Below are 17,982 nucleotides of genomic sequence, written 5' to 3'. Positions count from 1 at the left end.
GCTGGTGAACTGCTTTCAAATTCTATGACTTCCTGCCAATTCAAGCTGTTTTATTTTAACCCTTGTGAAGAGCTGCAATCAAGGCCCTATATAGCATTTGTCCATCAGTCCATTTCTGTAAAGGGTTTGCCAGTTTATGTTAAGTAAATAACATACTGAAGCCTTAATATAACAAATTATTTTGCTTATCATTTCTCTTTAGCTGATAATAGTAGAACTCTGAATGTGGATTCCACTGCAATGACACTACCTATGTCTGATCCAACTGCATGGGCCACAGCAATGAATAATCTTGGAATGGCACCACTGGGAATCGCTGGACAACCAATTTTACCTGGTATGCTATTTTCAATCATGTCACAAGTGTTTCTTTTTATTGGCCACGTGGCAATAAATGTAACAGTATGACACAACTTATTTTGAAGTTGACATTTACCAGATTCTGCCTAGAGTGTGCATTTTTGTAATATGAGCTTTATAGGCTGAGTGGCCAGTAGTTACTAGTATACTCCCTATCACACTATGGGTAAGCTAGGGATATAGCTGATGCAGGATATGGTCATTGAATATTTAAATAGCTCATTAAAATAAAAGACAACAGAATTTAGCAATGAATTACAAGGTTCATCTAATTTTATAGATTCAAAGAATACAAACATGGAGAGGAAATAAGAATGGACTCAAAAATCATAGATTCCTCAAGTGGGGGAAAGGAGATGGTGGGGACCATCCCAAAGTTGTTCACATTGAATAACTGTTCATATTTTTTTCAACAAAGTAACCAGTGAGAGCATGGGCATGATGTACTAACTCCATCTCCACTAACAATAAAATCAGAAGAAAAATGCCACAGCATCTGAAGTGTTTGGTTTAAACACAAAAAAAGTCTTCTGTACTGTCAGAACTATTAACTGTTAAAATGGATTTGTGAAGGCATTAGAGAATTGCCATCTTAAGAAGCCTTGGGTGCTTTTAAAATAGCCTAAACACTAATCTCCCCAGGTTCATGTAATTGTGATCCTACTTCAAAGAATGATAGGACTAGGCCAGTGAAGTACCTTGCTACTCAAAGTATAATCTGCATAACCTGGGAACTGTTAAGAAGCCCAGAATATTAGGTACCAGCCCAGAGCTACTGAATCAGAAGCTGCATTTTAACAAGATCCCCAGGTTATTCACAAACACAATAAAGTTGAGAAACAGATCTAGAGTGATGCCACTTTGTTGTGCCATTTGTTTATATAGTAAGTGACCCTTACTCCCCCTAAAGCAATTTCACAATTCCAGTTCATATTTTAAATCCTTATGAGGTATAATTGGGGGCATGGTAGGGTAGGCAATGATACTTAATCTTAATAATAAATTAAGAAATATGATTACATAGAAAGCTAGGAAATAAGCATAAAAGCAGCCAAATATAAAGAAAAAATATGGAATAAGAAATGGGCGGAGAGCAAAGGAGCTTGGGTTCTGTATATGGCAGAGGCAAGAAACTGTCCCACCAAACTATAATCCATGCCCTGGACTATAGTTGACTAGATTGCATCATACTCCATTAGACCAACCATGATTAAAGTGAACAACCAGGGATCCTTTGACAGCCAAATGATTGGACCATAGTTCTCCTTAGGTTTTAAATGACTAGTGGGAGACAGTCTGAAATCAGCAGATGCTATGACAGGACCCAGTATTGCATAATGGTTAAGCACTCAGACTTTGGAGTCAATATCCTTGACTTCCAAGGCAGTTTTTCCACTACTTTATCTTGAGTAGTTAAAAATCCTCTAGGAGACTCAATTTCTGCATTCATAAAAATCAGACTAATAATACTTAACCCTTAGGGGTTTTGTGGCAATTAAATTGTGCTTAGCACAATGCCTGGCACATAGTGCTCAAACATGTTGGCTATTAAAATCATTATTAATATATTTCTTACAGATATTTTTAAAGAGTATAATGGGTCTTTAAAATTCAGTTCTTCCCCATTATTTCACTGTAATAGAATTTAAACTAAAACATTATATATTATTTTATAGCTCCATATGGAGTGGTCCTGAGTCACAATCTCTTGTAGTCTAGAGAGACTAGACAATCTGATATGCCTTCCATATTACCAGTTTATGGAAATCTAAACTGTATGGGTATATGTCTGGGGAAAAATGTTGAGGCAAGATCTGCTCTATGCCAAGGGGACTCTATGTTAGTTATATCAGATTTGCAAATTACCACATGTAAACCCAAACCTAGGCTCACACAGTAATCTTTGATGCTTAGCCACCCATCTATAATGTGGAGGAAGAAAGGCTTAGCATTGACAGTAAAAAAATCATCCAAGCCATCATTATAGACCCAAAGCTTATGCTGGGGTCAATAACAGACCTAAAAAACTGAGTAGGCTTTCTTAACAGTAATTTGGAGGGCTATTCCTACAGAGAGAGTATCTTGTTTAGTATTTAACAACATAGGCCTTAAAGACAGACTGCTTGGGTATGGATCTTTGCTCTGCCACTTGCTAGCTATGTGACCTTGCACTAGATGCTTGACTTGTCTGTACCTCACTTCCCTCATCTGTAAAGCGGGGATAACAATAGTATCTACTTCATAGGATTGCTATAAAGATTAAATAATATGCTTAACCTAATGTTTGGCATATAATAAGTACTCAATAAAGGTTAACCATCATCATTATTATTACTATTAGTAGTACTATATGCTCTTTAAGATAAAGGAAATACTAACATACTTCCTTCAAATGGCTGCTAAGCTGCCACCATCAGCTCTAATAAGTGTTCCTTACATCCACTTCCAACCAGACATTTGAAATGTCAAGAGTGATTTTAATTTCTACTTCTAACCCTCTCCCTACACCTTATTTTCTTAAGCACTATGAAGAAATAGATTCTCAGGGCCTCCATCAACTTTGTGATTCAGTGATCTTTTAGCTATGCTCTAGGGAAAGTTATTTGACTTTTTGGAAACCAGATATTAGAAATGCAGATTTTTTTAAAGATTTATTTATTTATTTGAGAGAGAGCACATGAGTGAGTGTGTGTGTGCGTGAGGTGGGGGGCAGAAAGAGAGGGAAAGAAGCAGACTCTCTGCTGGGCTCAGAGCCCCATGCCAGGCTCAATCTCAGGATCCTGAGATCATGACCGGAGCCAAGATCAAGAGTCAAATGCTGAACCAACTGAGCCACCCAGGCACCCCAGAAATACTGATATTTAGTTTTTTAGTGCCTTTCTTTTCTTAAAAGTACATGGGACAATAGTATTGGGCTGAGACATACTTTGTGAAGCTATCTGTAAAAGCACTTGAGTTTTGGGTGAACTGATTTTTCTTTCTGTATTACTTTAGGAAGACAATTTAACCATTGAGATTAGAACATGGGTTCTGGATCCAAACTGCCTAGGTTCAAATAAATCCATGTCCTACCATTAAGAGGCTGTGTAAACATTGGCAAGTTACTTAACCTCTCTAGGCTTTAGTTTCTTCACCTGTAAAACAAAGATAATAATAGCACCTATGTCATAGGGTTGTTGTGAAGATTAATGAGTTAGTACATTAAAGTCCTAGAATGATGCCTGGTTCACAGTGATCTCTCGGTGAATTTAGCTATTATTATTGTCTCAAGTTCACATCTGATATATGGCTCACAAAAAAATTGAATTATGGTTCATCTGTATTCTTAGCAACTGTGAAGGGTAACAAATTCAGAAACGAAATCTTCCCCAGGAGAGGTGCTGGACAATGACACTGATGACTGCTCCCTATAAATCTGAAAGGGTGTCCACAGAAATGGAAAGTTGGCACCAAACTCCAATGCTGCCTACCCTTCTTACCCAAGCTTTACGAAAGGGTGCCTGTTATCTTTATTATGTAATGTTTTAACTGAATGGGCTAACACATCCCCCATTCCTTTCTCCACTCCTCAAGATTCCTTAAAATGGAAATGGCAGCCAGTGATCCACATGGAACTGTTCCCTGAGGTCACCCACTGATGGTTCAGGAATTCAACTACTTTTCTGCCCATTAAGTTTCCTTCTGACACAACAGACCTTTTTTTGTGCTATCTCATCTAGCCAGTGACAATAGAAAAGGCTTTTGGCATTGATGAAAAACAAATGATACATAAGCTTCCTTGACTTGCCCTAGAGAGCTCAAATCCATAATCATGGAAGCTGAGTCTCTTGGACACATGTCATTAGGGCAGTGTCTGACTTATTATGTTCATTAAGTGGGAAGCAGAGACAGGCCATCTCTGGGGTTTGGTTTGGAGCTCCCTTTCATCTAACATGGTGTTTTGTACAGCTGCTATTCAGTCAAGTTAATCCACAATGATGGCAGATTAGGAGCTTCCCCTCTACCCAGCAGCTGTCTTTCCTGCAAGAGTATTTGCTTTTCCAAGCTGGTCAAATAAGACTGATGTTAGTTTTCACATGAAGAAAGGGACCAAAAACAGTCAGATCTCCTGTTTAAGGAGCATCATTCTTCCCATCATCCCAGAAGAATCCAATAATGGACTGATTAAGGAGTATTCATTGAATACTGTGCACTGCTTCCTTTATTTTCCCTCATTAAAATATCCTTAGCATCCAGATGTGGAGCCTGGGAAGTCCCAAAGGAGAAGAGTTTCTCGTTATGGTGCCTCCACTTTATTGATTATATCACCTCCATAATAGATGTTGGAAAGTATGGACTTATGGACCTTATTCCCAGAGCAAGACACTGCTCATCTATGGGCATTGTCATTTTTAAGAAGGCAGTTCTCAAGGCACCTTGGTGGCTCAATCAGTTAAGTGTCTGCCTTTGGCTCAGGCCATGATTCTGGAGTCCTGGGATCGAGCCCCACTTCGGGCTCTGTGCTCAGCAGGGAGTCTGCTTATCCCTTTCCTTCTGCCCCTTCCCCCCCAACTTGCACTCTTGTGCTCTCTCTCTCTCTCTCTCTCTCTCTGAGATAATTAAAATCTTAAAAAGAAGAAGGCAGTTTTCACTGGCCCAGAAGGCCAACTCTGATGGAAACAGAAAGAAAGAATGAAGATGTGTGACACATGACAGGTCACTGCTCTACAAGCTCCTCAAGGAAAGCCAGATTTGTGGTTCTATAACTTTTAATATCTTCCATGAAAAGAACATGCCTTCAGTGGCAGATGAAGTTGAAATCCTGAGAAAGGAGAGCAGTGTTCTTCAGCATGGAGAACACTTCACTGAAAGCCAGTGATATGTAAAACACTATACCAAGTAGAATTAGTGCCTCCATAAAATAAGTTTAAAGCCTACCCAGTGATGGTACTCTCAAGACTTCCTATGGAAACTATTTCAAAGAGTGGCCAAGTGAAAACATTTGTGTATTCATTTATACAAGAAATATATACTGAGGCCTGCTATATGCAAGGTACTATGAGAAGCCCTGAGGATAGAGCAATGAACAAAAAAAGACAAGATTCCTGCCCTAATACTTGCTTCAGTACTTTTAGAACCCCCATATTTTCTCCCTAATTCATCTCATATATGAGATGCCTCTTGAATGATAACAGCTCATAAGCTTCCTATCCATTTTGTTCATTTGTGCTTTTATTCACCCACCCATTCCTTAAAAATGTATTGATCTAGGATCTGGGGGAACCAAAATGGGCATGGCTCAGTCCTTGCCTTTAAACTCAAAGTCCAGTAGCAGAGACGGCAAAGTTAATATCACAACACTACAATGTAGCAAATGTCTTAGAAACATGCAGAAAAGTACTGTTTTTGCCAGAGTGGGATGAGGGGGAGTGCTAGGTAGGTGGTTGTGGTCTGGAAAGGTTCACAGAAGTGGTAATATTTGAGCTCAGTGTCCAGAGATATATAAGAATGTGGCAGATGGGGAAAAAAAGGGCTAAGAATGGTCCAGGAAGAGGAAATGATGCATCAATTATTAGAAAGCATGTAAGAGTATATGGTATGGGCACAGTGGTTAAATATTGAGTGAAATTACATCACCCCATTCCATAGGCAGCTTATAAGTAAGCTTACAATAAAAGAGAAAAGTCAGAAGTAAGATAAACCAGCATCTAGGAAAATATAAGTGAAGATCAAAAGTGAAGACCAAGTGAGGAGGTAAATTAGAATTCAGATGTGTGGGTCATTGGATCCTACCCAATTTCTAAAGTTGAGCTATACCTGTGACCAGGTAGCTAAAACAGAAAGGAAAACCTGATTGGTTACATAATGTGCATTTTCCATGAAGAGAAAATATACCAAACCTCAGAGAAGTCAAACTTTTCATGGCCCTTCACAATTTTGTGTGTGTGTTTGACATTTTTGTTCTGAAAGAATTTTCTCATAGGGAGCTTCAAATATAGGAATAGACACTTACTGAGGTAGTTGAGTGATTTCTGACGCCGAAACTAGCCCAGGACTAGTCAATATTACTTTCCTTAGTTTGTGCAAAATATAAAAACTAAAAATATGGTGATTTTTACATAAAGCTAAATTTGCTCAATTGAAGAGACTGTTTTTTATTCTGAGATTATAGACTTTCTACATTTTTGGTTTTAAAATGTTCTGTCTTTTATGAACTATGAATGGTATACTGGCTAGTTTCTGTTATTTTTCCCCACATCCTTTCTTGGCAAGTTAGAAGGGGGATAATTAAATGTATGTATGTATGTAATTCTATTTTATTCCTCTCAAATCTAGAAATATGGGAACCACAGATGTAGCGTGAAATGTCCTCACTAATGCCCCTTCAAAGGTGTTCATAGCATCCTATGATGAGAGCCACGGTCATGACCCTGAATCTGTCAAATGTTCTAACAAGGCAAGAACACAGTATAAATAAATAGAAAGGAATAGGGGGAAGATGGGCTAGAAAGGTAAATATTTGCAAAAATTTATACTAAAGAAATGAAGTTTTATTAGTAGAAATTTGAAATCAAAGCTGAGATTTACTGAGGTGTCTTTGTGAACCAAAATTATGCCATATAACCCACCCAAGCCTAGTTTGCTACCTTATTTGCCGTTATACATGAACGAGGCCCTGCTTCAACTTTCCAGGTAGCCTGAAGCAAGGGTTTAAATGATCTTCTGGAGAAGTAGGCAGATATTGGTAGAATTTGAGAGTCATCATGCAAAAATTTGGAAACTTGTGCTCTAAGAGGGCTAGTGATAACTGTAGCATCATTTCACAGTACAGCCCAGCTGTCCCTAGAAATATGTGTTATGTGTTCTCTCTTCAGGTTGACTGCTTGAAAAGTCTTTTTGAGGATGTGCATAAAGAAGAGGCAGTCAAGCCTGTAGTGGGTTAAAATTTCTCAATACCAAAGTATTATTCTTAATTTTCCAGTGAATTTTGTGGGAACTCTAAATAAATAGCAAGAATGTCCCAGAAATGTATACCTGAATTAGAATCATAATTCTCTGTGAAATGCCTTAATTGTATTTAGATCCCATTTGGAGCACTTATTTTAGACTAATCTATGGTTGTATTACAGTGGTTTTACTGTGAGTGCAAACTACCTCCTGGTGCTCAAAGGATCTCTGGAACACTTAACAGCATGGACATACCTTTATGGGCTGGGGAGCACATGGATAGGGAGAAGTCATTAAGTGCAGGCAGAGCCTTTCTGAGGGGATGAAGGGGCTTCCAGTCAGCCAGAATCAGATCCAGTTCTAAAAAGGCAAGACTAACTGTAAATGTGTCATCTCTTATCTTTGCTCACCTCCAGTTCATACACTGCCACAATTTCAGCTTCTTCTGTGGGTCAAAGTTGAGACAATGGATTTAAAATAGAGGCATCTAGGGATGCCTGGGTGACTCATCTGCCGAGCATCTGCCTTTGGTTCACGGTATGATTCCACGTCGGGGGATCGAGTCCCATTTCGGGCTCCCTGTGAGGAGCCTGCTTCTCCCTCTGCCTGTGTCTCTACCTCTCTCTGTATTTCTCATGAATAAATAAATAAATCTTTAAAAAATAAAATAAAGGTGTCTAAATTACCTAATAGTGTGGCAATTCATATGTCGAACATCTCAAGAGGAAATTCTAGGTGTAGAGATAAGAAAATGGATGGTAGCCTTTTGGACAGAAATATTTGAAGGCCTGCTGCAGGTTAAGTAGTTAGAGACAGACCTTAATCTGACAAGGAGTATCTTGTTTTCCTGTGGATCCATGGACTTTGTGGGAAGCAGTATAGACTAATGGTAAAGAGTATTATTAGTAAAAGCCACCTACTGTATGGCCTTACAGTGTTAACTCTGTGAGCTTCAATTTCCTCATCTGTAAAATAGAGAATATATATTGCCCATTCCTTAGGACTGTGAAGATTAAATGAGATGGTATGTATAAAATTGAATCATTAGCTGGAAATTCATATAAACTCAATTAATGGATAGTATTTTGGACACCATCCCTTTTCCTCTACCACAAAAGTAGAGTTTGCATTTTATAGGAAGAACACCACTGTGAACCATCCTGCCAGAAAATATCAAGGGCTGAACCATAAAATTGGCATGTGTGGTGTCTTTGTCAGGCATCAAAAATGGGCAACCTCTAAGATTTCTAGTGTTTTCTTTTTTTCTGATTTCACAGTATTTTTTTTAAATTTCTTTTATTAATTATTTTTTATTGGAGTTCAATTTGCCAACATATGGCACATCACCCAGTGCTCATCCCGTCAAGTGACCCCCTCAGTGCCTGTCACCCAGTCACCCCAACCCCCCGCCCACCTCCCCTTCCTCCCCCTCATTCATTTCCCAGAGTTAGGTGTCTCTCATGTTCTGTCACCCTCTCTGATATTTCCCACTCGTTTTATCTCCTTTCCCCTTTATTCCCTTTCACTATTTTTTTATATTCCCCGAATGAATGAGACCATATAATGTTTGTCCTTCTCTGATTGACTTCACTCAGCATAATACCCTCCAGTTCCATCCACGTTGAAGCAAATGGTGGGTATTTGTCATTTCTAATGGCTGAGTAATATTCCATTGTGTATATATAGATTTCTAGTGTTTTGTAGACATCTGTAGTCTTAGTCCATCAAGTAGAGTGTCACTTACCTGGCATTGTTTCAACTGGCCCTTCCACACAGCAACAGTACAGTGACAACAATTGCTCAAGATATTAGCTCTGGGGCCTTGCAGGGCCCCAAAGCACCTTTTAAATAATCTGAGAAAAGTCATGGTCAATCTACTTTGGGTGCTTACTGTACTTTCTATTTACATTCATTAAAAATAGCCAGCTCTATTAACTAATCACACCCCACTCCCTAGGCATGCTGCATATTCTGCATATCTATTGCTGCATGACAAACCATTTTATAGCTTAGTAGCTTAAAAAGCAATCATAATATTCTATTTTAAGAGTTTCTGGGTGAAGAATTTGGGCAGGACTCATATGGGCAATTCTGTGCCATATGGTATCAACTGGGATGTCTCAGCTATGGTAGGCTAGTCTGGAGGTTCCAAGACAACTTTATTCATATGCATGGCACCTTGGAAGGAGCAGATAAAAATACTGAGCTCAGCTGGCTCCCTCTCCTTCCATTTACTGTAAGGCACTCTCCACATCTCTCTCTGCCATGGTAGTCCAACATGTTACACGGTGTCTTGAAGATCCCATAGCATGTGTTCCTAGAAACAAGAAGTGGAAATGGTATCTCTCCTAAGGCCTAAGCCTGAAAACAGACACAGCATCCCTTCTGTCAAAACATTCTGGAGCCCATCCAGATTCAAGTAGGGATGGCAGACATAGGCCTCACCTCTTAATGAGAGGAGTGTCAAAGAATTTGTATCCACCTTTAATCTGTCACACTGGGAAAAAAAATAACTGTATGGAAGCACTTCGTTGCTCATTTGCCATGTTTTTAATCCTACCTGTTTCACTTTATACTATAATTAATTCATTAAAACAATTGTCATATTACACTGAGAGGCAGTATAGTGGTTAAGAGCATTATAGTTAGACAAGCCTACATTTGGATCCTAGTTCTGCTTCTTCCTGGCTGTATAATCTTGGGCAAGTAACAAAGTACTCGGCCCCAATTTCTGTATAAAATGAAGGATAATAACAGTAGCTAGTTCACAGGATTACTGGAATGTGATCATATAAAATTCTTAGCACAGTGCCTAGCACATTGTAAGCACCCAGTAAACAATTTGAGTTCTGATAATTGGTGATACAGCATTGTAACTACATGGATGTTTCCAAACTAAACTATGAAGCTGAGGGTTTATCTTACCCATTTCCTCAATCCTAACACCTGGCACAGGGCCTGGCATCAAACTATTAAATGGATGGACATATGGACGACTGGATGGCAGCATAAAAATGATGTGCCTCCAGTGTAACTCTCTGGCTCAAATGCATAAAGAAAATAGAGGATGATTTACTCCTAGGTAACTACTCTAGGCTGAATGAGCACAAATTGCTAGGGAGCAGGAATGTTTAAGGCTACATTGAAATATTACTTGAAATCATGTAGTGGAGCTGCAACTCAGAGGAGCAAGCTGGCCCAACTAACACAGCATTCATAGCATCTCTAATAAGCTGGGATTTGGAGAAGTTCTTGAAACAGAAGAGGGAATACAAACTAACCTCTTATGATACTTCCAGGCATGACAATGCCAAGAGTCAGAAGGCTATAAGGAAAAAGTGCTAGAAGAGATATAAAAGCAAAACAGAATGGGGTTTTTGTTGTGGGAAGGACTTTGGAGGAATACCTTGGCCCTTTCCATAATCCTTTTATAAAATGATTTCAAATCTCCTTCAGAAGTTTGATTTCCTAACATAAATGTTAATACTACATACTTGTTGGTGTACTTCTCAAGCCAGGCTGGGGGCCTCAGAGAGGTAATTTCTCTGATGTTCTATTCCCAATGTGTTTTAAATTGTCGGACTTCTTTGATTTTTCAGGTTCTGCAATACTTGTATAAGTCTGATGATTTCAAATGGTTATTTTCTTGGTTGGCATTGAAAATTCACATCGACTTTGGTGCTTAATGGTTGAAGATAAACAAAAGAAATAATCAATGCGTGAGGAGCCTTTGAAATGTCATGTGCAACCTGTCCTCTAGCAAGCTCTGCTAGTCACTGTAGCCTATGGAACTCTTGGCATATTGAACACAAGGAAGAAAGGGAGTTTATCTACTTTCGCTTTAGCCATATGTCATGAATATATTTGCTTTTAAATGAATTTCATAAAATATTAATGTAATCATACCAAACAGAGTGGTGAATACATCAGTCAGGAGTTATATTTATCCTGTGTATTTGTTTTTTGTTTGTCTCCATTTATTAGTAGACAATACATGGAGACAGGCATTTCTTTCTCAGTTGAAGTGGCAGAACTTGTTTAATGAACTGGTGTTTCTGTAATCTGTGGTAAGGTAGAGTTCTGAGTGACAGAGCTATATGAATAACAATGAGGAGGCAGGCAGAACAATAAAAGAAAGACAAACATTTCTGTTGGAGGGGAAAAATAGATGGAATTATTTAGTTGGCACACAATCTAATCTGATCTTTTCCTACTGAAAATTAAGAGTTTGTAAATGGGTGAGATAATGTTAACAGTTTCTCCAAAACCACATACACAAGGAATCAAAATATCCAAAGGCAAAAATGGCATTTTTAAACACAGCATTCTTATTCTACAGCACAGGAACATAGGGTATCAGGGGCCTAAGTCCTCTAAGATGGAAAGGAAGACCTAGACCCCCTGCTCCCACTTGATAGAGCCTGACATATAAAAAGCTATCACAAATGCTTGTGTAATGTGGGAATGAATGCCTGAATAAGTGAACTTATTGATATGTGTATGCATGTTTTGAATGAAAGGAAGGAAACTTACCTATCAAGACTACCACCTATCATGCCAGAAGTTTTCATATCTGTTCTGTTCTTTCTTTTTTTTTTTTTGTTCTGTTCTTTCATCCTTTGAGCCAAATGTTATCATTTATCCACACTTCTATCAAAAAAGAAATAGTGTTATGTTACCAGATATTAAGAAACCTTCCTTAAGGTCATATAACTGGTATATGGAGGAAAGTAAAGATATGAGAGCCACAGAGAGGGAGGAAGGGAGCATGTGTGTGTGCGTGCACACAGACGCATACACACATGCATGTGAACAAGGGCATGTTGGCTGAACTGACATGTGAAAGGCTAAAAGTAAGTTTGTTTTCTGAAATATAAAATTTCTTCTAATTTCTTGGAAGACATTTTTTTCTTCCCAAACATATCTGGGGTCTGGATATTTCAGCATGACAGGAATATGGGAAGATGGGGAATGCCCTCGCTCTTGTTGACTTTGCAATGGAGGATGCACATGTGCTACCCGCCTGCATATCCGCCTGATCTCAAGACTCACCCGTATTGGGCCTATTGTATCTGAAGTTCTGCTTCTAGAGGGACCACAGATTCTCTCCGCTGTTTAGATTCCCCCCTTCAATATCTTGAAAGCCACCCAGGGGATTCAGAGCCAGCTTAAGGACACGCTTATAGGTGTTGCCCCTTCAAGCCTCTGTGGTGAGCAGAGTAAGGTTTTGGGGAGTCAGACACACACTACTACTTAACTGCCCCTACGTTATCAAAACTCCTTATGCAATATTTTCTTTGTTTGCAGCCCATTGTGCATTCTGTAGCAAAAGATAGGAGTGAGAGCTGGGGAAATAAGGAAGTGGAATGCATTCCCTTCTCTCAAAGAACTTGCATTTTGATACAGAGACAAAATTTAAATGGAATTAGTACCACCCTTAGACCCAGGCAAGTGAGACCTTTGCCCTAGGTCTGCATCTCAGGGGACCTCATGCTTTGAAATGCCAGTCTTGATATTTTCTAAGTCCCCGTCTGGTGCTAAGGACCAGTCAGGTAGGTAGTGTGATCAGAGTAGGTGGCCTGAGTCCATAATAGGTCCTAGAACCTATAGGTTCTAATCTAAGAAAGGTTAGGAAGCACCTTTCTTGAGATGTTTAAAGTTCCTCTTCATTGCCTGGAACTGACCAGGGCTTGCAGTGCTGTCTAAGCAAGGAGTCCCATTCTCAAACTAAACCTCTGTGGTCCCCAGTCCTCCTTTCTCCCCATTGGGGCATTCTCCAATCCTCTACTCCACATGTGGAGTCAACCAGATTCTACAAGAAGCTTCAGAACTCCTGCCTATGGAGTCCTCCCAGAGTCTTGGTTCCAGGAAGGTAGCCTGGTAAGTAAATCACTCCAGCTGCCTGGTATGGTATTTCTTTCATGATATCTCATGAGATTATGCCACTGAAATAGTGTTGATGCTGATTTGGTATGAATCGAATGGTGTATATAGATGAGCCCCACAGAAAAACATTTGTTTGAGGGCCCCTACATATCCTAGAAGCATCCCTAAATGAAAATATGATGCAAAATAAAATGAAATTCTGTGGCAACAAATGTAGAACAGATTTTCAACATAGAGTTGAGAGTGAACCAGAATTATCTGGAAAAAGTTCTTCAGAGAGAATGGCCTTAAAGTATTCTCTAAGGCAGGCCTGTAAGTATGGGGAGAATTTGGGGAGGCTCAAATGGTTCCAGGCAGGAAGAACAACATGAACAAAAGCACAGAGAACAGTTGTTTATTGAGTATTTTTGTGCTATACATTATGCTAAGTACTTTACATTCATCATTTTATTTGTCACAGCTCCCCATAAAGTAGGGGTTTGCAAACGAGGAAATGGAGGTTCAAAAGATTCATCCTGAAAATAATAGAAGCAAATAATAGGAGGACCCAGATCTAATTCCCAAAACTATATGTTCTTAACACCATGCAATACTGCAAAAAAGTCAAGAAGTATTACAAGGGATAGCAAGAAGCCTTGTCTGAATGGAGCAGAGGGTGTGTGTTGGGACCCAGTGGAAGATAAGATCAGCAGACAAGGTACAGTCATAGTATGAAAGGCCTTGGATATCAAAATGAGATATAGAGATAAATAGACTGATCAGGCAAAAACAAACAGCCCTATCACAAAAGAAAAATGCACAAGTAGAATATAATATTTAAGACCTGGTGATGCCAATGCCATGTTTTCTTAAATATTTTGCCTCTGTCTTAGAAAGATCCTTGGTTTGAAATTTATAAGGTAATATTCTACCTCTACCTGACCTTGCCTGCTGTTGTTTATTGTTCTCTCTTTTCTCTCCTTTTTTAGACTTTGATCCTGCTCTTGGAATGATGACTGGAATTCCACCAATAACTCCAATGATGCCTGGCTTGGGGATAGTGCCTCCTCCAATTCCACCAGATATGCCAGTAGTAAAAGAGATCATACACTGTAAAAGCTGCACGCTTTTCCCTCCAAATCCAAGTAATATTCTGCTTTTTCTCCACACAAGTCACAATGTTTTGGTGTCTAGGAACACTTCTTCTTTTTCAAAAGAATACCCAAGGGCTTCATAGATGTATGTAAGAAGCTTCACCTAGAAAACAGAAGACAGGAAAATTTTCTATTAGTAGGCACAGCTGAATTTTATGCACAGAACAGTAGATTTCTGTGTGCTAATTGTAGTACAAATGATAAAATATGTTTCTAATGCCATCTGGTAAGGAATTCAAGTGTGTTCATACAAAAAGAGACACCTGATACAAATTGTTCAACACTGTCATTTGCAGACTCTCTTTTTCATAACTGGCCTACATGCTGATGATGGCAGTAACAGAGTGTGTCTGAGCCTACCTATGGCACATGAGAATATATATTTGGTGCTGAGAATTCTCCGTTGCTACCAGCTATTCACACATCACTCAAACTACAGCTATTTAACTGATGAGCTGCAACAGACAGTGGGGTGAGGTTTAACTTCAATGAGGGCAAAGAGTAATACTGAGACTAAGTCATACCACTTGCATCCATCCAGTCAATGAAATTCATGTGGCAATGATCTAGGGATCATTGTCAGTAATGAATGGGTTTCTCCTTAGACTCTTAACATATGCAAAGATATGGTGGCCATATTTCACTTAAAATATAACAGCAATAATTGACTCAAACGTTTTTTCCTGAATCTATTTGGGGTTTTATTTACTTTAAGCAGATCAGAAGTTATTTCTGCACATGACCCAAACCTCATTAAAGCTTTTTCCACAATTCTAGTGGTGGTGCTGGGTGGCCTACTTATGGAAGCTGCCACCACCATGCTGAGATTAAAGCTGTTAAGGGACACATCCAAGGGTTCAGGCCATAGATCAAATGAACTTGCCTTATCACAATAAACATAACTTCTGACATGTGACTTCAGATGACTATTTCATCTCCCACCTTAGGAAGGAATCAATTTATCATAGAATCAGGCCCTAGCAGAGACCCAGGTTCTACTTAGAATCTGCTCGAAACTGTGAGGATTTTAAAATCAGTCAGAGTTAGTTGAGCAAATCACCTTGGCCCCTTTTCCTAGTGAAAAATGTTCTTAATGCCTTCTCCGGGTCTTTGAACTTGATTGTCAGCAGCGTACTTCCTTCCAGGCCAGTAAGAAATCTAGCAGGCTAGCATCTCAGAAGACCAAATTGGGAGAAGAGCTAGTATATCACAGGAGAATTACGAAATGGAGAAATAAGATGGCATAGTGGGCCTTACCTCCCAGCTCAAGTGGCCATTCCCGGATTTGTGTTTAGAGCGTAGGTGAATGAATGGCACTGTTGTACTCTTGTCTCTTACCAGTATTGCCACTGACCTTATAAATGGACAGCGGGCTTTTTTCCCCTTTCTTCCAGTGTGTTTCTTTTGGAATCAAGAAAGCTGTGCATCACTGATACTACCTTTTTTCACATTAAAAGCCATGAATTGAGGCATTTCCAGTATTAAAACCTCCTACTTATGTAAAGGTAGCATCCTGCTGGTTTAATCATCCATGTATCACATAATCAGCCTACACTAGGCTTTCATTGTCTCAATCAAGTCCAGCGTAAGAGGATGGTTCATAACCTGTAATGTCTAGGTTGAGTACAAGAGATGACTTTACAGGCTGTTCAGTCACTGAATTTCCAAAGAATAACAGATACCTTGTATATAACACATAGATCACACTGTTGGGCAGTGTTTAAAGGAATACAGATATGCACGGCTTAAAGAGGCTCTAACTTTTTTAAGAGGCTCTAATTTTTGGTAGTCTCTAGGAAAAGAAAGAAACAGACACCCCTCAAATACATTTATCCTTCCCCACCTATACATGCCTTCTCTGTTCTGAGCTAGAAGAGCCACAGAGTGAGAGGGAACATTTTACCTTCATGGCTCAATCCTTAGTTCTTCATCTCTGTGTTAAGAATACTGACAAAGCAATTAGTGCCAGTAAAGTGGCTTCTGGGAAGGAAGCTGGCTTTGGAATTGAATTAAAAACCAACACTCCTGGGACCCCTGGATTGAATGCCTGCCTTTGTCTCAGGGCATGATCCCATGGTCCTGGGATTGAGTCCCACATCGGGCTCCCTGTGAGGAGCCTGCATCTCCCTCTGCCTATGTTTCTGCCTCTGTGTCTCTCATAAATAAATAAATAAACTCTTAAAACAATAACATTCCTGACACAGCTTAAAGTAAGCCACTGTTCTATTTCCTGTTTAGAACTTGGATTTTGTTAAAAGGGGGCTCAGGTAGATTGTGTGGGGGAAACACTAATGGAGAAGGCTCCCTTCTTTCTGTGCTGAAAGAATGGTAAGTACCATTTTTGTTAACACCCCCAGACTATAAAGGTGTGATAGGAAGAGGGGTTTGATATGCTGAAACCTTTATCTTCTCCAGAGCCTACCAGCCTTGTCTGATAAGGCCTTGATTATAAACCCCAGTACTTATGCCTGCCTCTGCCTCTGCCTCTGCCTCTGCCTCTGGTATATTCTCTTATACTCAGTGACCTCTCAGCAATAAAGTCCTGTAATTTAAAGACTCTCACAGTCTCTTTATGCACCCATCAAATCTGCTTCTGTCTTGTTGCTTCATTAGAAAGTATCTTTACCATCAATTCCTTACCCCATCTCCCACCTGACACTTCATCCATGTGCTTGTTCATATATAGAACTCAAAAGTCCTGGGGCTCCCATTGCCCACAAATGCCAAGTCCAACTCCTGACTTCAGAAGCCTTTCACTGGTATGCTTCATGTGACTGTTTTCAATCCATCATTTCTACTTGCCACTTACCCACCCCTTAGTCAAGTTCAACTGCTTCCCAGTATCACACTCCAGCCCAACTGCAAGCCTGTCTTCTCCAGGAACATTTCCACTAGGAAGATACTGAAATTAAAACAATAGTTAATCATTCATCACTTTAATGCATTTTCACTTAAATATTAGGTACTAGGGCAAGTAGACAATTCTTACCCCTTAAATTACTTTCTCTCTCTGCTACTTTTAGTACTAGTGAACCCTTCGTCCTTTTTGAAATATTGCATCATTTGAAAGTGTAATAGTGACCAAGAGCACTAGAGAGATTATACAGATCAAGAAAAGATGACAAACAAGCACAGTGCCCTGAGGAATTCCAACATTTTGAAATTTAAGAAAGAAGTTTGCATTTCTGTACAAAAGCCCTGTTTACTATTTCCAGTTCTTTTCCAATTCTCTTTTAAATCTTCTTCATTTATGTTTTTGCCCCACCCTCTATCAAAATGCCCCTTGTTTAAGAACTCTAGTGAGTTTATAATACTGAATCCAGTAGTCAATTATCAATTCTCTTCCTAATTTACCTAATAGCCATGTATGACACAGTTGATTACTCCTTACTCATTGGTATGGTTTTTTTACTTGGCTTTCAGGATACCACACTACTGGTTTTCCTCCTACTCCAGCTGATAGATCTTTTGCATAGAGAGGTTGAATTTTGAGTCTACTATCCAGTTAACAGTAAATGTGGAATAAATGGTGGAATATCACCTGCTATCTGTGTATGGGGACGTGGGAGCACTGAGGAGCCAGAAAAAAACAATTTTTTTCATTTTCCTATTTCAGAATAGGCCAACCTCCTTTTGGCTCCTACAGCTGGCCTCTATAAAGAAAATTGGAGAAAGT

At 39.3% G+C, this 17,982-nt stretch overlaps 1 protein-coding gene across 17 annotated transcripts in view; it reads left to right on the top strand.

Annotated features, from left to right (window-relative positions):
* Nucleotides 1–17,982, top strand: part of ENOX2 (ecto-NOX disulfide-thiol exchanger 2) — a 263,263-nt gene that overhangs the window by 197,536 nt on the left and 47,745 nt on the right. For all 17 annotated transcript variants that reach the window (XR_005985635.1, XM_041740642.1, XM_041740641.1 and 14 more), the window contains 2 exons: nucleotides 203–337; nucleotides 14,142–14,297. Coding sequence is in view for 16 of the 17 variants with exons in the window: in XM_041740642.1 (XP_041596576.1) it covers nucleotides 203–337; nucleotides 14,142–14,297 (291 nt within the window). In the remaining variant the exon portion in view is untranslated. The remainder of the gene's footprint in view (nucleotides 1–202; nucleotides 338–14,141; nucleotides 14,298–17,982) is intronic.

The sequence above is a fragment of the Vulpes lagopus genome, chromosome X (genome assembly GCF_018345385.1).
Source record: "Vulpes lagopus strain Blue_001 chromosome X, ASM1834538v1, whole genome shotgun sequence".
In the NCBI taxonomy this organism is placed as follows: Eukaryota; Metazoa; Chordata; class Mammalia; order Carnivora; family Canidae; genus Vulpes; species Vulpes lagopus.
Note: the sequence above shows the minus strand (reverse complement) of the source record. Positions and strands in the feature narration are given on the sequence as shown.